This window comes from Rhagoletis pomonella, unplaced genomic scaffold (assembly GCF_013731165.1).
Source record: "Rhagoletis pomonella isolate Grant_MI unplaced genomic scaffold, Rhpom_1.0 Rhpom_scaffold_00002, whole genome shotgun sequence".
Classification (NCBI taxonomy): Eukaryota; Metazoa; Arthropoda; class Insecta; order Diptera; family Tephritidae; genus Rhagoletis; species Rhagoletis pomonella.
In genome coordinates, this window is record NW_023458556.1 from 4,673,850 (window position 1) to 4,701,609 (window position 27,760).

General features: G+C 36.5%; 1 protein-coding gene across 1 annotated transcript in view; it reads right to left on the reverse strand.

Annotated features, from left to right (window-relative positions):
- Positions 1-3,740: 3,740 nt before the first annotated feature.
- LOC118732916 overlaps positions 3,741-27,760 on the reverse strand; it is a gene marked incomplete in the record, with an annotated part of 115,738 nt that continues 91,718 nt past the window's right edge. The window contains 3 exon segments of the mRNA XM_036462040.1: positions 3,741-7,446; positions 9,340-9,591; positions 15,964-16,020. Coding sequence (XP_036317933.1) covers positions 6,718-7,446; positions 9,340-9,591; positions 15,964-16,020 — 1,038 coding nt within the window.

Below are 27,760 nucleotides of genomic sequence, written 5' to 3' on the forward strand. Positions count from 1 at the left end.
GATATGCTCGGTACAAAGGCTTTTGTACAGTTTTCGAGTTAGATACTTGTATTATAGTTTTAATTCAGGTGACCCCAATATCTATGTTCTGGTCGTAGCAGTTGTGCACAACCTGTCGTTATTCGGGTTTCATAAAAATGCATATTTAAGTATGTGATCTGCCACTTGCTCCAAAATTAACGCACACTTGCAGTCGCAAACATTGATAAACAGACGCTGCTGACTTCAGTGAGTCCTTAGACCGAATAGATTGTAGTGATCCCTCCGATCTCCATACCTTACTGCCGGAACAGAAGGCTCCAAACTAGTTGATTACCGCATATCTTACGTGGGTTGCTTATGTTTCCTCCAGTCCGTGAATGGGGACGCAAGAATCGGTATTGAGTATAGCCTTGCAACTGTAACTGCGTCAAAATAGGAGCTAACATAACTTTTAGCTCCGTCCCTTCTTGAGGACCCCTCTACGTAGTTCAGGACCAAATGCGGGGCCTCACTTTATTCAATCTGATGCTGGAAAGCGTAGTACACAATCCTTGTTTGAATCGCAGCGTCACTAATGTATAGTTATAACGCGATGATTGCAGGCGATATTGACATCATCGGCCCAAACTTCAGGATCATCAGCGTAGCCTTCTCCAGCTTGTAGAAGGGGACAAAGGTGGCAAAAGAAATAAAGCCAGAGGATCTCCTGGCAATGCATTCATAGTTTTTTATGTCTTTACCTACCTAGGATACAGCATTCACACCAGAAAGGATATTGGCCTGCAGATCAAGCTGCAAAAATTATTTCGTTATAAAACTAACAAAGGTGTGTTTAAGAAATTTATAAAAAAATAACAAATTAATGCATTAAATGCATTTTTATTACCATTTTTACGTTTTGAAATCAAGTTCCAAGTAAATTATTTGAATGTCATCTACGAGTGGGACAGTTGTCAGAGGTAGGTTTAAAGGGCTGATAAGCTTTGATTGTTTGTTGAGGTGGACTATATACCCTTGTGGTTTGTGTCTGATTAAGTTAAGTGACATTTTAACAAATTTTGGTTTTTCTCTTGTTTATTTAGTATTTATAGTTTTTTTTTTATAGAAGTCTAGCACATTACATAACCAGAACCACATAAATCCACATTTCAAACGTCGTACAAAAAATTTAAAAATTCAACAAACTTTAATAATTACACCAAAAAATGTTAAACTTTTTGTTAAGAATTTAAAAAAAAATTATAAATTTAGCTAGGTAAAAGTGAAATTTTCAAGACGCTTGGAAATTGCTTTGATTTTTAATTTTTTTCTTTTGGCTGATGGTGCTAGGCATTTTCTTTCATATAAAATGCACTATCCTAAGATAAAATGTGAGTGATTTGAGCCCCTACTTGACTTGGACCAAACTAAAAGCTCCTATTCATATAAAAATTAATTCGCACGTGTCCCACCCGTGACAAAGGTTGTCCCACCCGTGATTTTTTATAATAAAGAACTGATTTTGGTAGTTGTTTTTGCTTTTTTTGTATTCGTGGTTCTTCGTTTTATTATAAGACATCGAGTTCGCACAGAAAAGTGAAATAAATTAGCAGAGTTCCCGTAAAATATGTATATCTGCTCCCAAAAGCAGGTTCTTTTTTGTCGCACCCATGATTTATTCCATATAAAAGTAAGCTGGATTTTTTTCGTATTTTGTAAAAACTCACATATTTAATAGTCAGTTAGGTGTAGCTTTATCAAAATTTAGAATTGTTGAGTACTTTGTACTTAAATTTAAACAAGAAAGAGCATATTTTCTGTGTAAATGTCCCACCCGTGATGGTGGAATCGCCCTTATATGGCTCCGAAATGTGGACACGGCCAACAAAGATGAAAGGCTCTGGTGCAAATAATTCTATGCAAGACCTATGCCCTGTTTGCATTGGCAATGTATACCAAGGAATATGGGCCTATATATGTATATGCTATACGAGCTTTATAATCACATGAAAATAGTCAAACACAATGATAGCACTCGCTTGGAGGAGTCGTATGTTTGGAAGATGACGCTCCGTAAAAATTATATTTTGACCCGATACGAACCAGTGGACAACGAAAGCAATGGCAACAATGGGTATAACAAAAGAACCAAGCGCGGGCAGAAGGACAACTTGTGTGACTCTGCAGAGGGAAGAGCCTGTTGGCAACATTTTATGTTTCGATCCCAATAAGAGAAGGTTTGTAAGGAGAGCTTTATATACGCCCATTAAGATCAGGATTGAACATTTCAAAGGAGCAAGCCCGAGATTTTTTTTTTTAACTTTTCGTACGTAGAATATCGAGGGACACCTAACAAATAGGTTTTGGGAGCAACACTAATTAAGATCTTAGAACAAAATGATTTTTTTTTTCAAGAATGGTGTCCACGCACTTATAGTACGTTCCCATTCCTAATTCGTTCGTCATTCAGAAATAGCTCTTTCATGAAATATCGACATTTGCGTAGGTATGTATGTACATATGTACAGTGGCGGTCAAAAGTGGATGGTTGGTGTGTTACGTATTTAATATTTACAATGTTTTTCAAGCTATTATTTTTTTTATAAAAATGTGGTACATGCTTAAACAAAACTATATAAATCTCACTTTCAAATTCATGCAGAATTTAGAAAAAATACACAAGTTTTTATCTAAATTTCGAGCTTTTCAATCAGAAATTTCGAAAAAAGTTCGAAATTTAGATAAAAATGTGTGAAATTTTTCAAAATTCTGTATAAATTTTGAAAGTGTGATTTATATGGTTTTTGTTAAAGCATGACCCATAAAAAAAATAGATATAAAAAAAATCTACCTTAAAAAACATTGTAAATATTAAAACCGAAACACCCTTCTTCCATTTTAACCGCCACTGTATATGTAGGTCGCTATGCGCAGCTTTCGGAACGAAATAACTCATTTCTAAATAATTTCAATGCCATCATCGGCAACGAAATTTGTCTGGGGAATTATTGAATTTAGTTGTCAAATAAGAAGCGACAATGCAGAGAGAAAGAAACAATACGATGAAATATATGAAAGAAGGAGAAACGTGTTTGGCGGAGCTCCCTTGTATATACATACGTACATATCGTCACCTGAAAACCATAAAGACGTAACACACATCGTCGCTGAAATGCAAACAGTCGTAACTTATAAAAAATTCCAAATTCACTTTTTCATTGATATGATGGATTTCATCGAACTACCACTCTACCCATCGTTTTATGAAAAAAAAAAATTTTGTCACAACTTTTTCCATTTCAGTGACGATCTTTTTGCATTTCAGATGACGATATGTATATATCGTAATATGTATACAGATGAGCAGTCAAATTAGCGAGTTACACGGAGTTGAGGGGTAAATGCATATACATACATATTTTATCTTTAGTATATTGTTTGTTGTAGAGGTTTTATCGTCGTTTAAAGTACAAAACCGCGTAACTGACAGTTGCTGCCGAAAATTGGATTTGCTCACACAAGCTCTTAGCTCAATCCATATCCACTCGCCCTGAAATATATCAGCCAGAAATGCGATATTTTTATAAAAAGGGAAACCATTTTGAAATATAAGTGTTTTTACGCTCTAGAAAATAGTTTATGCAACCTCACATACGCGTTTTTGTACTTTAAACGACGTTATGATTGCTTGTTTCCTTCAAAACACACGCAGTTTTTTTTTTATATTTTTGTAGTTTTTTTGCTTTTATTAATTTTCATTTTATTTGTATTCTATTTAATTTACTTAATCTATTAACTCAGAAACATAATTTTTTGTTGTTTTCTATTTTAGTTTTAAATTGTATTACTAACACACTGTGCTTTCTGTTGAAATTCTTTTGAGAAATATGCGATTTTTGTTTTGCTCGTTGACCTGCACATTTTGTAGACTTTTAAATTTGTCACACACACATACGCATACAAACTTGCCACTTACTTAGTCGCTAAACTTAAGCATTAATTACATACATTTTTACTGTACATAACTCTATTTTTGTAAATAAGCACTAATTTCGTTTCAAAATTTTTTGCTTTCAAATGCTAAATATTTACAAAGTCTGCTTTTGACCGTTCCTTTTTTGCTTTCTTTGTTTTGCATATGCGCTAATTATTTACACAATTTCCTTGCCTTGAATTAAGAACTATGCTTAATTTTTAAATCTACATTTTTTACGAATATTTATACATACATAACTTTGTTTCTGGGCTTTTTCTCAATTCTTTATTTTAACCTCGAAATTTCTTTGATTTGTTATCAGTTCACAATTTTGTTGTTGTTGTTTTATTTTTTTACCTTACTTACTGCTGCTTTACTTTAGGGATTTTCGCTTTGTTTGGAAGATATTTTTGATTTTCTTCATTTGCATTTCACATTTTTACAAATTGGAGCATATTTGCTACATACATATTCTAAGTAATGTTTAATTTGGGGTATAAATATTTCAAATGATAAGGCAAATAGTTGTACAAAAGTAAGTGAAACAAGTAATTTAAAAAATTTTATTTTAAGCGCAAGCTTTTATTATTTGTGCTAAAAAAAAGGGAGGATTAAATCGACCTGCACCACCTAATGGCTAAATTTTTTGTGGAGTTATTTATTTTTTTTCGCTTTAAGTAATATGTATGCCAAATATGAACCATATCGGAGCATGAATACTGACTATTCAAATATCTTGACTTCTGCGCCACCTAGCGGATTAATTCGTTTTCAATATTTCTCATTTTCATCGGATTCTGAGATAAGTTTGAAGTTACAAGTCTATAGCACATCGAAAAGTTGGTAAAAAGTTGATTGCAAGATTTAATTCTGCGCAGGTGCAACGTAATAAAAGCTAGTATTTAAAAAGGCATTAATCGAAGTATTTTTTTACAATAGAGGTTGCAAATGAAAAACAAAAATATAATCGAAAAACTTGAACTCTCTATGAAAGAAATATTTTTAATTTCAGATAAATACCTATAAGTTTATTCAGAGGAAATAAAGTAGCTTTAAAAAGCTTTATAAATTGATGTTTTCATAGATTTTTCTACTTATAAACCTTTCGCAAGGCTACTTAATTTTTTATGAATAAGGCTACTAGCCTATAGATGTGGAAATTTTCAAGAAAAAATTTAGCTAATAAAATTATTAAAAGTCGAAAAGTGTTCTTCCAATTATATCAAATATTGGATAGTCGAAAAAATGCGTATGGATTTGGCAACATTACGTGCGGATTCATATTCGAGGTAATACAAATTTCATCGACGTTTGAAAGTTCCATTTTGCGTTCCTTAAAAAAAATTGACTTCAATTATTTTAGTCAAAATTAATTGTGGTTTGAGAGTAGGTGCATTAATAGGGAGATTCATGCCAGAAAATGCTGATAATATGTAATTGCTTCCCTTTCGTTCTGGAAGTCACGTTAATGAAGATATCCGAACCTCAGGTTGAAATAGAAAATTCGATCACCTTTACAAATTACACATATTTTTGTTAGGTTCTTTTGGATTCGGATGTATAAATCCTCACGAAGTTTTTCGACTACCCAATATTATTTCTTCTCATTTATTCCTTTTGTTATTAACATTAAAAAAATGTGGAACTTTGATATCTGCCTTAAAGCAATAGTAAGAAAAGGAATTCCAAACAAATGTTCACTGGTGTTGGTCTGTCCATTTATTTATTTTTATTGAGCTATAAAAATGGATATTAGGTCTTGATAAATGCAAAAAATATTATTAAGCGATTTTCTAAAGAATTGAGTGATTTGGACGTGTAGTTTTCAAACTCCGTCAGGTTTAACTAAACCAAAATAAAAAAAAAATTATTAAAACATAAGTGAGACTAGAAACATTCTATAATATACATAACTACTCAACACACATGCAATTGCGCTGTTTAAGCATCAAACAAAAAACATTCATACAAACATTTTGAGACTCATGCTTTCGCTCAATTTTTTTTTGTGGACACAAAACATTAAATGACGACAACTAAACTGGACGTTAACATTTGGACTCGTCATTATAAGTTGCGATTTACAAAAATAATATCCATAAAACCAAGAACACACACATATACATGTGTATTTGAGTGTGTGTGGGTATAAAGTACTTAGTCTAATAGTTCACTAAGCTTAAAAGCTACTACCAAATTGGCGGAGGTGGCAACGCTGCAGCGGGGGGGGTTGAATTTTTGGCTAGACTCGTGCGTTTTTTTTTGCACTAAACAATTTTGTCTTCCACAGTTTGTTTGATATTCAAATCTTCGAGCCCAGCTACCAAACTTCAAACGCCTGCCGCAATCTGCGCGCGCTCCAAACTGCCCGCCAATCGGCTACCGCTCGCAGATATATTTATGTACGTACTCTTAACCGCTAATATTGCTATACACGCGCTTCAAGTTCCTCGCTCTTCGCCAAGAAGAGCAAAGCCTTATACACATACAACAGAAATCGGGCGCTAAGCTAATCAATATACCTATTTGCTTGTAACGCTGAGCTTAAGCTATCTATGTACACATACAGAGGCGAAATATATAGAAATCAAAATGTTCTCTTTAGCATTTAGTACATCACATCACATCTATTTGATTAATTAATTTAAATTAGCTTAGTGAATTCTGAATTAGCAAAAGCCTAATTGTAAATATTTATATTACTACATACATAATTAATATTTACAGCATCCATTCTGCATGGCATTCGCCCATGCGCCGCTTCCGCGCGCGTGCTCACTTTACACATGCAACGTCTGCGAGTTCGACGCCGCTGAGGCCAGTCCACCGCAGCTCACCGCCAACGTCGTTGTATTTTTGGGCACCGCGGCAGCTGTCGCCGTCGCTGCGCCTTGCTTAGCTACCTGGGGCACTTGGCTTGGCAGCAGCTCGTTGTGTATGAGCACCTCTTTGTCGAGAGCGCGAGCACCGGCGGGCGCCTGCTTGTGCCCCACTTTCCGCCGCAGTACCGCGTAGATCGCGAACATCATGATGAAGAGCAGCGCGGAGCCAATCATGGCGGTGACGCGGTTTGCTGTGAGGTAATCCGCTGGCCGCTCGCTCGCCAGCTTGACGCGCAACACGGAATTGTGGTGGGCGGGGTGTTCGTTTGACGTTTGGCTGCGTGTGGTGGTAGCGGGCTTTGTGGCGTCCGATGTGGTGGATGACGTTGTTGCAGTACTGCTGCTGCTGCTGGAGCGGCTGGATGATGCAAAGTTGGCATTTGGATTGTAGGGGCTGAGGAAATCCTTGGAGCTGTCTTTCAGTATGCGCATGCGCGAGTCCGTTTCGCCCGAGTTGGCGCCTATGTCCGTCGCGCCGGCTGCGCCATACAAATGCGGCATCATGCCCTCCTTGCTGGCCATGTTGCCCGTTTCCAGGGTGATTGCTTGCATGCCGGTAACAGTGCTGTCGCTCAGCTTGTGCGTGTCCACGATCAGTTTGTACGAACGTCGCATGCCGCCAGTCTCCTGCGAAACGAGAGCGAAAACAAAGGAAAACAGAAAAGTTAAAAATTAGTAAAATTACGAAAATTGGAAAAAGATTGTTTCAGGGAAGGAAGGAGTGGAAATCTCTATAGAAAATCAAAATAATTGCGCCAATTTTTGTGGTATTGCACGTGCGGCCGTGCTTCGTCTTTGCCTTCGCTTGCGTTTTTTGCTTGCCTGTCAGCTTGACTGCTTGTAAAAATGTTAACAAATTAATTTACAAATGCAATGCAACGACAACAAGCGCTTATTGCCTGTTGCCTGTTGCATGTTGCATGTTTCATGTGGGTATGTTGCCGGCGGTACACGCATGTGTTATGTGTTGCACACACATCATTTTTTCCAGCTCATTTTGCAGCCGCTCACATGTGCCACCACCACTGCCGCGCGCCAGTTGCAAGTTCCAACAAGCCAATCGATCAATATTTTGCGTTGCTCGCCTTGTTGCACGCTGTCAATTAGTGTACAAATATTGAAAGAAACAACCAAAGAGAATCGCTGTTGTTGTCTGTTCGACAATTTGCGTCAGCATTGCAGCGTTGCACGCGCAACACGAAAGAATGTAGCAAATCATTTATAATTGCGTGTCTTTTCACGGACCTGGGGATGCCACTAATCACACTGGTAGCCAGGCACGCAATGCAAGCGGCGATGATTGAGCAGAAAGGAGGCGAGGATAGGAGGCGTACGACGAGAGAGAGCAGCACGGCAGGCAACCAGGTGGAAAATTAGAGAAGTGACTTAATCGCCTCATTCGACGTACGATCGGGGAAATACTGTGTACGAATGCGAATGCCAAAAAAAAACCAAGAGTGTACAACATTGGACACTTTCTTGAAGTAACACTTTTCCCATATAATTTTTAAAGGTTTTTTCGCCAAAATTTTGTGGCAGTTAAAAGACAGAAATCTTGCCTCGCAAATTGGCTTAACACTTATCAATCCTCGATCCATCAACTTGTATCCTTGCCACTGGGTTTCTGGGGCATTTACAGCCCAATAAAACTACTCAGCCGGCGTGCGATTTAAAAAGCAACTCACAAGAGCGCTCTAGCTTTCAGCGTAACAAAGCCACTTCAACTGCAGCTTGCAAGGTAGCGAGAGTGATTACCCACCCGTTTGCGTCTGCAGTTGGCGAAAACTGCAGCAACACATGTATATGTATGTATATAATATGTGTTTGCTGCGATCGCATGTGATCATGAAATTTTTTTTTGTTCGCCGTATGCAGCGATCGCAACGAAAAGTGTCTTAGGAAAAAGATCGTTGCAAATATTGAACATTAAAAGCCATGGCGGACTTTGTGTGCATTGTGCATAGGCGCTGCGCAGCAATTGTCAACAGCTATGTTGCAATGATGTAATTAGACAATTAGTGTGGCTTTCACACCCGGCCGGCTGCAATCGGTCGCAGCACATTTCGGGGCGAAGTTGGCTTGGGAAGGCGACTTTGAAGGAGCGGCGGATGCATACTAGCGTAATGTGTGTGCGCGTGTTTGGCAATTAAGTGGCGACAGCAGCAATGCGCTAGCCGATGCGGAGAACCAGTTTAGTGGCGTTGCTGATCGGCTTTAGCCACGCTATCAGCATAAAGCACCACGGTGGCGATCAACGACTGCAATGGTGGTGCTCTGGTGAATGTTGGCATACACTCGCATGTCGGTACATACTTCCGCAGAGGCAAAGCGTGGCTGAAATGGCCATAGACCTACACCACAGCAATTGCATATCTATGTACTACTTGTGTTTTTAGTTTTGCTATTTCTTTTATTGCAATATTTGTTTTTTTTTTTTTACTTTTCTGTGATGATCTCTTCTTCATTGCCCGTTTAGTTTTTTGTCGGTTTTCTTTTATTTTTTTTATTGGATGCACTTACCTTATGCTTGCACGTAACTTGTACGTGATATACTGTATCTGGCCAAAGGGATAATTCAACAGTAGAACTATCAGTCAATAGATTGCCCATTAGACCGCCTCCGGAGACCTCCCAAGTGACCAGACACTGTTTCGATGCATTCGTAATCGCCTGATCCCAGGCAATGTTCGTCAGCACGAGCGAGCCTTGGCGCAATGCTGAATTAATGTTCAGCGGGAAGGGACCCAATTGCTGATCGCAATTGTTCCAGCACTGCAAAGAGAAAGAAGTGAAGACAGCGAACTTTAGCAAATGAAAATAAATGTTGTTTAAAGAAATACAAAATAAGCTACCAACTGTACTAAGCGTTCGATTAGTACAAGAGCAAAAAATAAAAATAAAAAAAATACGCGATCGCGATAATCGACCCAGAGCGGAGACTAGCAAATAAAAACCACGAGAAAAGAAGAGATCAAGAATTTAGCTTCAAAGTTGTGTTCGTCGATGTTGAAGAAGGAGTAGATACACGTAAAATTTATGTTCGCGTGTGTGCTGGCCTGGGTCTGTGTACTGCGCGTTGTAATTGAAATTAATTTGTGGCATGTTGTTGGTTTTGCAGTTAAATTGCCTATACTTCAGCGGCATCAATCGTTGCTGTTGATTGTTGGTGGCTTTGCTGCACTGCACGGCAATTGAGGCAGAGTCAAAGTTCAGCGCAGCGCAACGGCATTTAACCCGTTTTAACCCATTTTATGCAAATTACCGTAGACTGTTTGCTGCACGACCGAGACACAAACAGACGCAAAGGGCATGGGTGGTTGGCCGGCTGCTTGGCTGTTTGGCCGTTTGGCTGACTGCCCGGTCGAGGGAGGAGCAGCGAGCGATGCGTTCGTGGCGATAAGTGTTGCAAGCACAGTTGTTGCTTTTCGTTTCATTTTCTCATAAAAACAAATATTTTTAAATGCTTGCCTACCTGCTGGCCCATCATGCGGCACATACGCAGCTTTCGCGCACCACAAACACAGCATTGGGGGTAATGAAGCAAAGAGGCACGAAGAAAATTATGATAAACTTTTGCTGGTGAAAGACAAAAGTTGTAAAGCAGCAACAACAAAAACCAAATGTTCAGTTGTTTGCATTGCCAAATAAGGCTAAGTGTGCTGCTGCTGCTGCTGCTGCTGTTGCTTTTGCTGATGAGGTTGCAACACGACGCAGATAAGAATGTTGCACAAACGATTTGCCACTTTTTCGTTTATTTACTTTGTTTCAATTTTGTTTACTGCATTTGTTGCATCAGCAGCAGCGATCTTTATTAGTTTGTCATGCCAGAGCGGCGCAGCATGCAACAGAAAGCCAAAAAGCAAAATAGTTGAATGAAAGTAGACAACAAAAAAAAAACAAAGATGTGGCATGCGCAATTGTAGGAGGCGGCGCAATTGCTGTTGCACAGTAGCCGCAGATTTTGTGTTGTGCAACATGGCAGTTGGGAGGCCGCCGCCAGCCCGCCGCTAACTTGCTACTTGTATTTGCTGCAGATAAGATAAGCGCAGCAACCGGCAGTGGGGCGCTGTGCTGTCGAACAGCTTGCCACATGTTGTTGCTTCGCTTGATTTTCTTTGCAACGTACTTTGCTTAGCAATTTCTAATTTGTGGCAGCCTAAGTAGTTGACGAAAAAGTTGTGCAGCAACAGGGTGCTGTGTCAAGTTGCAAGTTCCTGAAACTAACTACTAAGTACTCAGTGCAGCAGTTAGATTAGATTAGATTTTAAATGATTTGATGTAAAGACAGCGTTGCTGTAGCATGCGGCTTACAGTTATGTCATAAAATGGAATATTCAAAAAAAGAAGGTTGAACAAAAAAAAAATCCATTCAACAGTTTGCCAAAGTCTTCTTGTTCGCAGCGATGTCTCAGATGTGCATGCGCATGTAAAACCCCTCTGTGGCAAGCACTCTAGCTAGAGCGGGTGGCAACAGCGCACCGCACTTCATCGTCATTCGCATGCGAATTCGCGTTGAAATTGACGCCGACTTAGAATTTTGTTGGCAACCAACTTTCGCCATCGGCGGATGCTGCACATACTTGCAATTTTTCATTTGGTTGCACGAAAGCAACAAGCATTTAATATGCAACTTGCTTTCTGAAGTGTGTTGCATAAATGTATGAGCAACTACATAGAGTACTCGTGCTGGAGTGTATGTAGCTCAGTTATTAAGGAAGCAATACATGTGGCAGCTGTTGCTGCTCTGCTCTAAAATTCTGACAACAAGGAATTTAATATGATATGAAAATTGAGTTAGCATGTTGTTGCATGTGTGACAACAAGCGTATGTGTGTGTGTGGTAACAAGCAGCGGGAACTTGTACAACAGCAGCGACATCCAGCAAACTTACTTTCTTGTGGCATGCAACAGAAACTGAAGAACATTTCTTTTTGTATAATATCAACAACAACTCTGCGCTCCCACAAGCCTTAGGTAATTTTGCATTTTTGCGGCAACTTGTAAACCTGCCGCACACACACACACACACACACACACACACACACACACACACATACGCGCAACCACGTACGAACACAAATGTGCGCTTGAACGCCGCAATGTATGCAATGCTCACTCAACGCATACGCATAAATATTTTAACAGCTTATTGAGCGCCAAAGTGCTGGCTGGCGAACGCGGGAGGAAGAAGAAGCGATGTTGAAAAAGAAAAGCCAGGAGCGGAGAAATGGTTGAGGATAGAAGTAGTGTAAGTTCGTTACGAAAAATCCGTTGAGGCAACAAATTTTTTCAGCTGCTCTGCGGAACGGCAAGCACCTTGTCGTCAGGTATGTATGCTTGTGTGTGCCAAGTACTATATTAAAGAAGATCACTGCAAAAAATTTAACATCAAAAAGTCAAATATTTCGCATGTGTTAACCGCTGGCAACACATTTTTCGGAAGTCTAAGTTGTGCGCATATTATTTAGTGAACCCATCCGCCAGCTTTGGGTGGCCTTGCTTCCAAGGGTTTCTTTAGAGGAGATACACCCTGCTCGGGTTGCAGTTGCTGTTGCACAATGGTATTACAAACTTCGGCAATATTGCACGCATATTGTATGCATTCTATGGAATTTTGCCGAAAGCGCATGCAACTTTTCGCATGTTCGGTTATGATATTGAAAATTGTTTGCAACTTTTTACGAGCAATAAATTTGGTAATTTTTGTTCGCTTCAAAAAAAAAAGCGGCTAAGGAAAATGGTTTTTGTTAATCGTTTCTAATTATGCATAGTAATCTCTGAGTTTTACATGAAATGAAATAAAAAAATTTAAGATTCTAGTCGCTTGTCGGTCGTTTTTGCTATCGGTATCAATGTTTTATCGATATCGAATTTAATTATCGATATGAAGACTGTAAGATTTTCCGTATTGGCAAGGAAGACTAATGCTATCAATAAGTGTTATTGATTTAAATCGAAATCGAAATTTTTTCTTTCAAAAGTGAAAGAATTTAAAAACTTAAGATTAACATTCAGATTAAGATCAAAATTAAGATTAAAATGAGGATTAAAAAAAATATTAAAAAAATTAAGATTTCCATTAAGATTAAGATTTAGACTAAGACTGAGATTAAGATAACTATTCACTAAAATAAAAAATAAAAGTTATATGATATCGAGCCCTAAACGCCAAAAAGTCGTAAGCGACATTTTTTTCAAAATTTTCTTTTTGATGTAGAAATGTTTCTAGAGCATCTAAATGCCTTTCTGCATCAAAAAAAAATAAAATTTTGAAAAAAAAATGTCGCTGACGTCTTTTTGGCGGTTAGCAATCGATATGGTGAGCTTTGCGGAAACTTAGTGGGAAGAAGTTTCACTTCAGTCGCTTGCGGGGTCCACACAAAACTTATCGAAAAATCTTGCCAAAGTTCTTTAATACCTAAATGCCCATCTTTAAAACCTTTCGTGACCTGACCATGAAATGGTATAATAACTTTAGTCCGATATTATACGCACGAAAAAGAACACCAAAGTAATCAAAAGGACGAGCTGAGTTGATTTAGCCATGTCCGTCTGTGTGAACGCAATCTAGTTACTCAGTTTTCGAGATATCCGACTGAAATTTGGTAAGCGGTCGCATTCTTAATAATTTTTTCGGAATCGAGAAAATCGGTCCACAATCACATATAGGACCCATACATATTTATATTTCGAGGGTACTTTAAAAATACCAGCACCTTTCACAGCCACCGCTTTAAATTTCCTTTTATCCACATAACCTTTTCGCACTTTTTCCCAATTTCTGTGTATGTCCGCACAATTCTCCATAGACCTGCCACATTTACTACGGTCTTACCATTGCGGCAGCTTTGCTATTTACGCGAATTTCGCATAGTCAAAATTTTAAAACAAAGTGCATAATGCATATTTTATAAAACAGTAAGCGCGCTGGTAGAAGAACGAGCCAGCAGTAAAGGCACCCGCGGAGCGAAAATTAATTCAAACATACATAGGTACATATGTATCTACAGATATACAGATGTATGTACGTGTTTATGAAAGGTGAGGTGCAAATATGCATAAATGGAAACCCAAGCGGCAAACCGACTATGCGCTGAATTTATTCGAATTGCCAGCAAGTGTTGCTTTTGCATAGCTTACAGCTTACGGGCTTACATACATAAATACATATGTAAATGCATAAAATGCACGCGTGTGTATGTACTTGGACACATATAATAAAAACATTGTTAAAAAATTTGTTTTTGTATTTATTGCACTGGCCATTTTTTGTTTTGTTATTTTCCTTGATTTTATAGCTTTTCTGTTGCACTCATTACTTTTTATAGCACAATTAGCTGCGAGAAAAAAAAATAAGTGCTACAGTTCGCACACGCATACATTGAACGCTATGTATTCTACAATTTTTCATTTTGTTTTGGGCGAATGCGGACGATGACAGAGAAAAGGGATAAGCAGCGTGAGGAAGTGAGAATAATTATGTCGGAGAGTGAAAACATAATATATAGGTATGTATACCTTCAGGATGTATTCGGGCTGCATTGTTTGAAGCCAGATCATGGAGCATTATAGAAGAGGTAACTGGTCATACAGGACCTGAGTTAGTTGTGAAGAAATCAAGAAGTTGAAATGAAATCAAAAATGTGGAAACCTCTTTACTTCTATTTTAAAATTTTGAAATCCAGGCTCGCGACTTACATGTCCAACCTAAACAGCAGATGATCATCAGATACTTAATTTAGTTGAAGCCCATATAAATTTATATGGTGAGATTCAACAAATCGGTGCTGACTATCTTAGCATCTATCTGATCCAGCACATGAAAAGAGAGTTATTGAAAATGTATGAACTGAAAAAAGGTTTCTTGCAAGATAATAAAAATCCTTGTCAAATTTGATTAGAGAAACCCCAACAGAAGATATTGCCAATTTTACTGGTACTCAAAGTGGCTTACCGAGAATCTTCAAAAAACAAGAATTATTATTTGAGCGTCCCAAAAACATCTAAAATTAAGTTTTTGTTTGACTATGCTGATGCCGACGGCCGCTGTGGGTGAGTGGTTAGAGGTGCATACTATCACTCTATAGGGCCTAGGTTTGATTCGAGGCAACGACAAACCAGTGAGTCTATTTCTTCGATGAAATGGCTTCTCACAAAAAACATTTGCCGTTCAGATACTGCAGTGAAAAAGCAAAAAGCGCCAAGAATAATACAAACCGCAGTAAATGAAGAAGAAAGCAAGAATCAAAATACTTATTTAAAGCAGTAGCCACCGTAAAAAATAACCCGCAGGCAAAACTTTTTAAAATTCTCTGATTTAAAGCAACATTTTTAGTAAGTCTTTTTCACTGATTTTTAACTGCGGATTAACCTTATTTCAAAATTATAGGTAAATAAAATAAAACAGCTTACTAATTGTATTTGTTATTGCATAAAAGCACTTAAATTATAAAAAAAATTTACTAATCCAATTGCATTTAGTGAAAATAAGAAGTTGCTATCCAAAGGCAATCGTAATACTTGCTTTTTACAAATAGTACTAAAAAATAAAACTATATAACAATGAAATGGGAATATTAAAATTTTTGGGACTTTTCGTATCTCTTTCAGTTAACTTTTTAGTGGAAATGGCATATTGCAGTAAGCTTTGTTTTTAAAAATTTTCGAAGCATTAAAGTTGATGAGATTTTATTGAAAGTATAACAAAGCGAGGTATCTTTAGTGAATGCCCGTAACATAGCTTATTGCTAATGGACCTTTGATTGAGCAAATAAAAACTATTCCTAAAAAAAAACAAAATCAGTTCATCGAATATCCGGCAGCGGGAGGTAAGGTCGGACTGAACTAATTTGATCAGAACGATTTTTAAAAATATGTTCTTTAAAGCATTTCTTTGTATTTCTAAAGCGTTTGCTAATTGGATACACCCGATCTCCTACATTGGCAGCCACAGCACTGCTAGTACTCGGATATAATGCAACAATGTTTGTACCGGATGTGTACCCGCACATAAATAAAAGCCATCCTCATCATCAAATTAGTAAAAGCACTAAATAAATACAAAGCAGCTAAGCAATAATTTTGTTGTTGCTGTTGACTTTAATGTATGAGCATGTATAAAAAGTTAAGTTAGTTCGCACTCACCAGAAAACTGAACGCTTCTGGGATATAACTATTGATATTAGGTGGTGTGATGCACATCTGTAACGTAAAAAGAAGAAAAAGAAAGAAATTTTGAAGTTGATTTCGTTTTCTCTTTTTTTTCATTAAAATGTCTGTTTTTTTTATTTTTATTTAAAATGAAATTGCAGTTTTTGTAGCAGATATGTATGTATGTATTTTAATTGCATAAAAGTTTAAATTAGGTTTTGCAAGCTGTTTTTTTTTTTTTTGTGTGGTTCTACATATTGCTTTCTAATTGCAAATGGATTTGTTTTCGTACAGTGGGCGAACTGAATGAAACAAGCGAAGAGTGGTGTTAAATGCAACAAAACGGAAAAAGGCAAGCAAGCGATAAATTGAAAAATGAAAATTCCAAAGGTGAATTTAACGTTAAATGTTTGCTTTTTGTTTTTTGTTAAAAATAGTAGTTGCGGGTGCAAAAAAAGTATCTATATTTGGAGATGTGTTTTTTCGGATTTGGTTGCAGGAAAAACTCAAGGCTACATGCATATAATAACAAAGAGGAGTGAAATTGAAATCAAAGATTAAATAACTTGCGTATTTGGCTGGCATGCTGGGATTTTTCCTGAAATAATTGCATAAGAAATATCAAGTTTCTATGCTTTACTTCTAATTTATTTTATTCAAAAATTATAATATACTATTATTTAATAAAATAAGGTTGTATGTATGCATACCATTTGCATTTTATTTACGGCATTCGTTTTTGCAAATTCAAAAATTTGTAACAAAAAAATTGGTTTCCTTTATTTTAAACATTGATATACTATACTTAAAGACAATATTCATACACGAATACAAACACATGCAGCGCGATTTGTGCATAGATATAGGTAAACATATGTAAATTGTATTAAATAAATTATATTTCAACTTTGGTCTTAGGCGGGTATCTCATGCATTGCTGGGAGTGTGCAATTTTTACGGCAGGGAGGTGGTGGTTGAAGGGCATGGCGGATACTATTGTTTGACTGAGTAGAAATGGTTGCTGCGTAACTCAATATTATAACAAATATTAATATTAATATTATAACAAAACTAGCTTAAACCCAGTATAACACTTATTCTTCTTCAGGTGCCTTAAAGATAAATATTATTGTCATACAAGCAAATAAAAAAAATTCGTCGTATTTCGAAAAAATTTTCTTTTTTTTTGGCCAAACCTAGGGGTCTCCATTGGGCAAATTTTTTTAAATATCTCTACTGGAGAAATGAAAATACTTCTTTGCAAACGTTTAATATTTTTGGTAGAGCTTTAATATACTGGCATTAGAGGGTACGTTAGGGTGATAACAACTGAGCTATAGTCAATTAACTTTGAAACAAAAAAATGTTTTCCCTACGCTCGGAAATTTTTATTTTTATTTTAATTTTTTTAATTTTCTTGCAAAATACTTTGCATTAGAAGGTGAATAGCGAACTTACACCTGTACAAACAACATAAAATAATTTTTAAAACTTTTCGTTGGATTTTGGTAACTTTTTTTTTACGATTTAGGTAACAATAGAAAACCACGCTGTTTAGTGGACATTCACAAAAGCAAAGGGGTCATACACGATTTTCCAGCCAATCAGCATCTTTGATGGGCAAATTAAATTCTTCTTATTTCATTTTAGAAATTTCATATTCGAAACTGATTTTTTTTTTTTTAACTTTTTCGCGAGTATCAATCGTTCGCCTTAGGCACCAAAGCCTTCAAATAAATTATTGACTATACGTACATACATATGTACACACGAGTATATTTAGGTTGAACGTATGTATGTATGTATGTGCATACATTTATTAATATGTACCTATTAAATTAGTGTTTTTTTTTCCAATCGACAACTTTCCTAATTAACATCGCCAATTCGACAATTTGCTGCTGTTGCTGCTCTTTGTTGTTAACCCTGATTAGTTGGTATTTGGGATGGGGTGTGTTGCATTGTGTCTTTGAACCAACAAGCGTACGAACAAAAGCTTTGACGTGTAACTTGTCGTTTGCCGCTATTTGTCTTATGGATAAATTTTGATTACTACATTATTTAAATGCCTAATTAACAACCTAAATACGCATAAATTATAATTTTAGGCAGACAACAGGTAGGAAGTCAGTTCATGCGCCACACCACCGAATCGAAATTTAATCCAAAATACAAATGTATAAACATTCTTACATACATACATAAACATGTATGCATGTTGAGGCTGCACGCAATCTACACATTCACAACCGACAAAATTTTTGTTATGGAAACTATTTTGATTTAATTAAAAACATACACATACCGACGATGTTTTCAGTTAATATTTACATTATAAATTTCGATAATTACTAACAAGCTGTTGTTGTTGCAGTTGTTGCTGTTGCTGCTGCTTTTACTTCAATACCTATGTACATACATATGTACGTGGCTAACTAACTGCCGAGAGAGTATCTTATACTAGGTAAATATGCAAAATTTATAATCTGAATTTGAATTGTAATGGGAGTGAAAATGCGTAAGCGAATGATAAGCGATTTATGTGTGGTTACATGAATACTATTTGACAATTTATGCATGACAATGATTAATGACAACGAAAGCGGCAAACAGCTGGGGTGATGAGTAAATCTAAGCGCGTAATGAAGCGCTAAATGATGAAGTGACTGGTTGGCTGAGTGAGCTGAGTGAGCTGAATGGCCGAGTGTGACCGCCTGAGAGTGTTGGTTTCTTGAAGTGGCAATTCAGGCTAAAGGAATTTTGTATTGTTGTATGAGGGTATGTATATATGTTTGTATGTATGAATGAGAATAATTTTATTTGAGTGACATTGTGTTGCTTGCCTAGGAGGCTGGGCTGGTTGTTGACAGCTGGGCAGAGACGAGCAGTTGTTGTGCATTTTGCAACTTGAAGTGCTGGGCGGTGTGTTGTCCAATAAGGAGTTGAATTTAATTAACTCAATGAAAGTGGTTTAGCTAGTGCAAGTGGTTAGTTAAATATCCATTTAGGTATGTGCATAGCTGTGTGTTCTTATTAGACTAATAAAATCAAGTAAACAAATTAAAGCGGACGTATCAAAAAACTAAAGTCCACATCATTCATTTTACGTTGAACTATTTTAAGTTGAGCAGAGTTAGTGGATGTTGCCCAGATTGATTGCTGTTTCGGGAACAAACTATGTTTGTATGTAAAAAGAAAAATTTATATGCACTTATGTATGCATATACATACATATGTATATATCCAAAGTATTACACCAATAAAAGCGAAAAAAAACTTTGCTCTTGAGTAGAACCACTTAAACCTTAGCAATAAAAACTTAAAAATGGTAGACCACATGCCAATCTCAACTCAAGCACACACACACATTTGAGTGATGTGAAAAATTTCAACAGCGAATACAAAACAAGTAGGAGATGACTCGTAGAATATTTGAAAATGTGTAGCAATTTCCAAGAATATCAAATGACAACTGATATTTGATGGCATATCTCAAAATTGTGTCCTCAATTTTTTGCTACACATATAAGAATATCCATATGTATGTACGTATGCAAGCGTGCACAGATTTATAAGCGCTAAATGCTGAGTGCTTATACGAGTAGATATGTATGTATAAAAGTTGTCGAGGATTTGATTTTACATAAGTGGCGCTCTCAAGCGGCCACCAGACACCGAAAAGGATATTGCCGAGGCAAGTGGCGGCATAAAGGCAACCACATGCACATACATACATACGTACATAAATTCAAAAATGTATATTTGTGGGGGTGTAAGTGTACAGTCATAACTCTCCTATGTATATATGAAAGTAACTGAGCATATGTACTTCGGTGCTGAATTTAAATTTGTCAGTACTCGCACGAACACAACCAGACGCACAAGGCCCCACAGAGCATTTTAGGCAAATTGTTGTCATATGTCTTCAATTTCTTTTTGCTCTTAAAGCATGTGTGTCTGTTGCTCCACAGCAACTGGCCATATGCGTAAAATATTTAGGTTCGTCATTCTGTCGGGATGGCCACAGCCACAGCCACAGCCACTAGTCAGTAGGTAGCATGTCTGTGGGGAGTAATTTTCTGAATGAGTTGAAATTGAAGGCATGACATGAAATTTTAATTAAGTGCTTGTACGTGTAATTGGAAATATCATATGTACGATATATGTAGTTACACATATGTAGAGATTTTAAGAGTAGGACAAGTTACGAGATTTTCATATAAAATTCCTCTTCGGCAGATGGCTACATACAAAATAAAGTCTTTGTTGGTCACTGCGCTGACCCAAAATAGGCCAACATTGTTCGGTAATATTGTCATAAATGCATACATATGTAGTTATTGTAAAATCACAGATATATGTATGCACTTACATACATACACATGTACATATTTCAGTTTTTGCTTTGTCTTTTTTTTCAATACTTGTTAAAATGAAATGCCTGTTAATTACATTGATTAACATTTTAATTGCATACTTTCGGAAGATTTAGCACGGCTATGTATTTTGCGCGTAACGCGCTCCGAAATTAAATAAAGAAAATTTAACAGAAATTCGTAAATACCAACAATTATTCTCTCTGGTAAGAAGATGATACCCGAATGAGACGGGAAAACAATTTTTATGCCCCTTCCTTGCCATCGCCATTATTAGTTATGCTTTCAGAAGGAAAAAGATCTATTAAATAGAGCAAAAACATATCAGACTACCCTTCGGACCGGAAACATATCAGATTAACCGAATTGGCCTGCCCAGAGACAAAATGCGGGCACTGCTTCGGAAGCGATGGGCCGTTTGGCACATTATTTTCTTATCGCCCGGCCCTGGAGTGGCAATTATGAAATATATATTTTTTACTACTGCTTAATGAGTGAGTGAGTGAGTGAGTATGTTTGTTGCTCTTTCGCGCTAAAACAGCTGAACGTATTTCAATGCACATTGCCACCTGGTAAGAAATTCGAAATCAAATTAATCAATAAGATAAACTAAAAAATTTAATGTGGGTACCTAACAAAGGAGAAACTATTTTAGAAATGGGGCTGCCACTTCATTAGTTTATATATATATTATATTTTAACAAATTTCACTAATGACAACTTTTTAATACATACAAAAGAGTTTTTGAAGAAGGTTGCCACCTGTAAATAAATTTACAATGAACTTAGCTAACAAGTTAAATGAAATATTTTGATATGGGTGTCAGGAGATAGAGGTTTTTTTTAATAAAATATTTTTGAAGAGGGCTGCCCCCAGTTTAAATGTTTCAGTTAAATTTAATGAGAGGTTTAATGAGACATTACAAAAATTATCCAAAATATTTTTGAAGAGGGTTGCTACCTGTTCTAAAAGTCCAATTTAACTTAGTTATATGACAACAATTTGCTTAAAATGCTCTGTGGTAGACACTTTTTTTTTAATTTCCTACATGGAATGCATTTCGATATACGACGCCGTATTTTACGCAATAGTTTTTGACCAAATGTTATACATCAAAACACGAAATAAAAAATAAGATGATTTTTACTAATTTAAAAAACTGATTTTGAACTGAAAACACCAAACTCATGCCTGAGTGATGGACAGCAGCTACAAAAACAACGTGCAATCAAAGCAAAGAAGTAATGTTTTTTTTCTGGATTTCTTTAATTGCCAGCACAGTCGCGATGTTATTTCAACTTGCCTGTTTTATTTTTCTTTTCAAAGTGCTACCCTTGCCTGTTGTTTTGCTTACACTTATGAAGACGCGCATTTGCATTTTGTTTGCTTCGACTGTGACTTGCCAGCCGCAGCTGCCAACTGCACCGAAAGCAAAAACAAATGATTATAAAAACACAGAAATGAGTTGCCAGCAATCAATCGAAGTAGTTTGGATGCTTAATACAAACATATCTACATATGTAGATATATGCATATGCTTTGCAGCCTCAGCCTCATCGGGTCACTCTGCTTCTTCTATAGTACTAGCATGTAACTACTTACATATATATATATCCTACGTATGTATGTATGCATTTACTTTATGAGTTTTTGTTTTCTACTGGGCACTTGGTATGTGTTCATTATTTCCATGCTTCTTTTCAAAAATCGAAATTGGTCCATTTTGTTTGCTCTTGCAAATGCACTGCTGTGCCACATGCGTACAGGATCAATAAATATGTCGAACGCTTTGACACTAATGTGTTGAAAGATCTGTTCGCATGGACTTGTTTAAATATTTGGGTATTTCTACACATCAAAGTGGGTGTGTGTGTGTGTGTGTGTGCGTATATTTGTGTTGCTGCTTGACGAAAAAGTGCCACCAACAGCTTAGTGGAATAGCTGGCCTGTGGAAACTGATGCGAATGCATCTTTTGGTTGCATGCCACATTGCCGTTGAATGACGGGAACGATAAGGTTGATGAAGTGTGGGTAAAAGGCGAGAAATTTGTTTCATTTTTATATTTTTTTCGAAGTTATTTATACACACGATTTTTTTCTTTCTAAAATATAATTAAATTTTTTCTCAACTAGCGTACTCTACAACCCTCTTCTAAGCATTTGTAGCTCCAATTTCGTTTTATCGATTTCTGGTACAATTTAGTTTACCCCACACCTCCCTGCATTATCTCCATTTAAAGCTGCTTTATAATCAGCGAGGCAATCAATTTCCACACTCTATACTCCTGGGGCACATTTAGATTAGGAAATTCGACTCCATTCGTCATTATCACTTCAAGCACAATCTCTTGTTTTCTGGAAATGTAAAATGTAAACTCAAAATTTTTAATTGTTTTCGAATTGTACATCGCACGGCCACACATTCCTACAGACATACATTTGCACGCTGCATACCATAACTGCGTTGTATTGTCTATATTGAGGCGTTGAAACGCCCAACTAATTATTGCTTAGCACAAAAGCAAGCGTACATACATACATACAAGTAAATATGTACATGCGCGCGTGTGTGTGTTTAGGCACTTGCGAATGAAATAAATTGATAACAGCGGGCGTGGATTGATTTACATGTCAAATATTTACCAACGCTAGGCACAGCAACGCCTTACATGCGCGGCCAACTTGCTGGTGGGAGGCGTATTGCCTTTTAAAGAAATTAAATATTTAGTAATTCAGAAAGTTTAATTGCCGCACTGGCAGGCAGTCACTGATGGATATGTAGCTGTCAGCAAGTACAAATCATTTAAGTAATTTACGAAAATCAAAGCCAAAAAATACGGAAAAATGCTTGGAAAAAGATTTGCCTTCCCTTATCTATGCACTTTTCAAGCTCAACGCATTGTAATAGATCAATTTCTTCTTGCTCTCTATTAGCCTACTTTCCAATAATGATTTTGTTTATCTTGAGGCTGCAAAAAAGCTCGCCTTGCTTTAAGTGCCGCAAGCGTTCGTACTTATAGAGGCAATATATCCAAAGATACATATGACTGCATATGCATAGCTCATTTATTCATCAGCACATAACTCAGCGCTCGCTCATTAAAATTCACGCTGTAAAACTGCTACCAGTCAACTATTTAGTTTTGTATGCTGCACGCTTAAATGCCCCAAACAAAGATAGCTACAAAAAAAAGCAGAATATTTGGCAACAATGCCACGTGCTTCAAGTGGAGCTCAAAATACTTCTCTACTAGCAATACATATACACATACATATACACACACACGCAAAGTATATTGCCCATATACCTCCTTGCTCTACTTTCGCATGCAGTGCCACTTCACACCGCATTCTACTTGTAACACTTCACTGCCTAAATACCCACTTTAAATGTACATATCAAACTTTTTTCCACACTTTTTTCCATACACGCCCTTTAGGGTCACATTTTTCAGTGGGGCTCCTTCTTTGTTGCTCGCTTTCAAGTCAGCTTCAGTTCTATGTCTGTTTCAGTGTTTACGCTCCTTTTGTATTGTAATGGTGTAGCTCATTGAAAATTCCTAACATACGCTCTAATAGAATCATTAACGTCGTACTTCAGTTCATACATACACACATAACATTCATGAGCTGTATTTATTTTTGTTTTGGCTTTGCTTTTCCTACCACTTACACACATAAATTTATATACTTTTATTTGTAAATGAAATATATAAACTTTTACTTACATTTATGTAAGTTGAAATTTAATCGTACATTGGCGCTAGCTCCCCAGTTGGAAAATAGGTAAGCACTTTACGAGGTAAACCATGTTTTTTCAGATTTTAGTAGCGAAATTGTTATCAGGACTAATGCTAACTATTAGTGAAGCGCAAAATGAACACTAAAAAAAATTGTAAAATAATGTGCCGTCGAAGTGAAGTATTACCGAACGCCGAACCAATCCGAGCGACTGCCCTACATTCCATGTACCTTACTTTGTAAAGCGGCTCAGAAGTATGCCTGATATAAAATGTGCATTCTAACTTTCTACTTAAATAAAGCGGCTATGGCTTTGCTAAAGTAAGCAAAATTCGGCAGGGAAGTGGTAAGGACCTCCGGGTGAAGAGTGAGTAACTGCTAAGACCTTGGGCCTTATGCATAAAAAGTGAGCTTAAGCTCAGACTCAATTTTTGCACTGAAGGGGTGAGCTCAAGCCCAAGAATTTGTACTGAAAATCGAGTCGGAGCTTAAGCTCACTTTTTATGCATGAGGCCCATTATTACGCGCTTCTATTTCCTACTGGGTTTCTATGTTGGTGTGCATGTATTTGTCAATGCTGCGGAAGTCAATAGACATTTTGTAGCCTTTTTGTTCTTCTTTTGTATTTCTGTGTAAATATTTGTCGTTTACGATACGCATTTTTACTAGGAGTTTACGTGCCACAAGTTAGATATTGAATACACTACTCATCATCTGAATAGCGCATTCTTTTAATCCTTAGCATGTACAGTTCTCCTTTTGTTTGTTTAATATTCTTTGATTTTTTTTTAGCATATTTTACGTGTAAATACGATTTTAAAATTTTATACTTATTAAAAAAAAATGCAATAAAGGGGTGCGCTATCCTTATGACCTGCAATAAATTAGTTAATAATATTTTTAGAAAAATGTCGGATATGCAGTTCTGTAGCCCATTAAATTCTAGTGCAATCAAGTGCAAGTTTCATAAACCTACAAAATACCGTTGATTTTTGAGTTTTTTTTTGTTTACAGTGTCATGCATTTTCTTCCGTGCAAAGGATGCTCGACAAAATTCTTACATACAAGCAATATTAAACCAACAAAAGAAGAACTGTATATACTAAGGATTAAAAGAAAGCGCCATGCAATTGGCGAGGAGTGTATATCTAAATATAAGCATGCACTCATCGGTATTTACCTAAAGACTTACATAATTTTTATAAAATAAAATTGAAAACATATATAAAGTAAAGTGAATTGTGGGTTCATATAGGAAACATTAGAATATGTGTACCTAGGATAATTCTGATACCAATGACAGTTTTGGAGCCATCAATATACCAAGTGTGCCAAGCCTTCCGAGGTTATGGATTACCTTTATCCGAGCTGATTCTATTTGTGAAAAAGACTTTGAAGTAATGTGTGAAGCTAAACCTCGGACGAAATATGTAGGTCCTTTCAATTATTTCACAACCCTAGAAATATGGGTGTAGTACCTTTCTTCCCCTATGGTAATAATCTATTACAACCGATATTAAAATATCAAAAATATGCTTCGAACAGACTAAATGTCGATACAGTTGTTGTAATTGGGTGGTTCACAAGGTGTTGTATTGTCGTATGTTGCAAAGTTTTTAACGGCTAAATAAATGTTTAGAGGACTTGAAATCACCACCAACTATTTTTTAACGGTGTGAAAATTCATAATAAAACTTTTATGTTAGCTTGCGAATTCCTTAAATATAGTTTTAGCCGTTAAAAGTTTATGACATACAACAGTACGCCAGTATAAAACACCTTGTGAACTCCCTAATTATATTCAAAAAATGAATGTGGTAAATTAAGTGACTTATACCATCAACCTTTTTAGCATTTGGCTGATAGCTTTTTAGCGATATCGATATTGATGGAAGCGTTAAATTGCCTATAGCTAGCTCAACTTCTAAGCAGACTCACAATAAATGTACATAGAAACCTATTTTTTAGAGCTTTACTTTCAGAACCTATTTAACTACAATAAAACCCTCTTAATTGTCTTTCAACGAAAGAACAGCATCCAATGCATATTTATCACGTTCAAGGCAGTCATACATACATATGCATGTACATAGTATGAATGAGAAAGAGAATGTGTAGTGTCACAAAATTCCAAAATCGTTAACTTGCATTTTACTGCGCTACGCATAATTGGAAAATATGGCAACAAAATATTGTCATTAGCATAAAAAATATTTAAATGGATTCTTTTAAATGTACTAACTTTACGTTTATCTATTTGAAGATTTCCTTATGTGCACATTTGTTTGCTCACTAAAAGCGCATTTTGCTTGAAAAGTCACGCGCCATTAGGAAAATATTATCTGCAGCATAAGTGTACTTACACAAACATATTGGTATGTGCGAACATGCATGAAATTATATGTAAGTAATGAACAGACATACATATGTACAAATGTACGTATGTGTATGCATCTATACCTAAATATAGCTATTTTGTCCTACTTTATACATTATTACTTGTATGTTTTCCTAATGAAAGCAGCTGTATGTTTACATACCGAAGAAAGCTTACATATGCACCTGTAATAGGACCGTATACATACATACATACATACACATATGCATGTGCTCATTAAAGTGTGGGAGTGTTAAAAATTTTTAGAGTGGAAAACAATTAAGGTTAATCTACCAAATGAAGAAAACTTTCACTATTTTCAATTTGCTACAAATCTCGATTTCTTATCTGCTTTTTCATATATATAAGAAATAACAAGTAAGAAAGCCTAAGTTCGGGCCGAGCCGAACATTAAATACCCGGCGCACGTATTAAATATATGTTTTTCGCCTTACCGAAAGGTACGGCTATATGGTAAGCCGGGGCGTATCAATTTTGAGTAAATTAGAGTCCTTAGATTTCGAAATTTCGAAGTTTCAAGCAGTTCTGAAATTTACCGTTATATGAGAAGCGGCCGTTATTTTAGTCCGATTTCAATAATTTTCAACGGTTTGCTTATATGTGGCAAGCACAATAACCACACCGAGTTTGGTACAAATTGGTAGAACGGTTACTGAGATACATATATGTGATCATAAGTGGGCGGTGCCACGCCCATTTTCCAAAAATTTATCACAAACGTATTTCTTGGTAAAGAGTTGTTGCAAGCATCAATTTTGAATAAATTAGCTTCCATATTTACTGATTTATCGAAGATTTTGTATTTCTCTAAATTACCGTTATATGGGATGTGGGCGTGGTTATCGTCCGATTTTAAAAATTTTAGGCGATTTTGTATGCTGTACGAAGGCCGACAACTGTGCCAAGTTTGGTAGAAATTGGTACAGCGGTTACCAAGATATACACATGTAACCATAAGTGGGCGTGGCTACGCCCATTTTCCAAAAATGTATAATATTATTATTTTTTGTCAAAAAATTATTGCAAATACCAATTTTGAGTGATTTATCTTCAGTAGTTACTAAAATATCGCAGTTTTCGTATTTCTGGAAATTACCGTTATATGGGAAGTGGGCGTGGTTACAGTCCGATTTCGCCCATTTTCAATAGCAACCTACCTTGGATTAAGGCAAACCTACATACCAAATTTCGTTGAGATATCTCAATTTTTGCTCGAGTTATCGTGTACACGGACAGACGGACAGACGGACAGACGGACAGACGGACAGACGGACA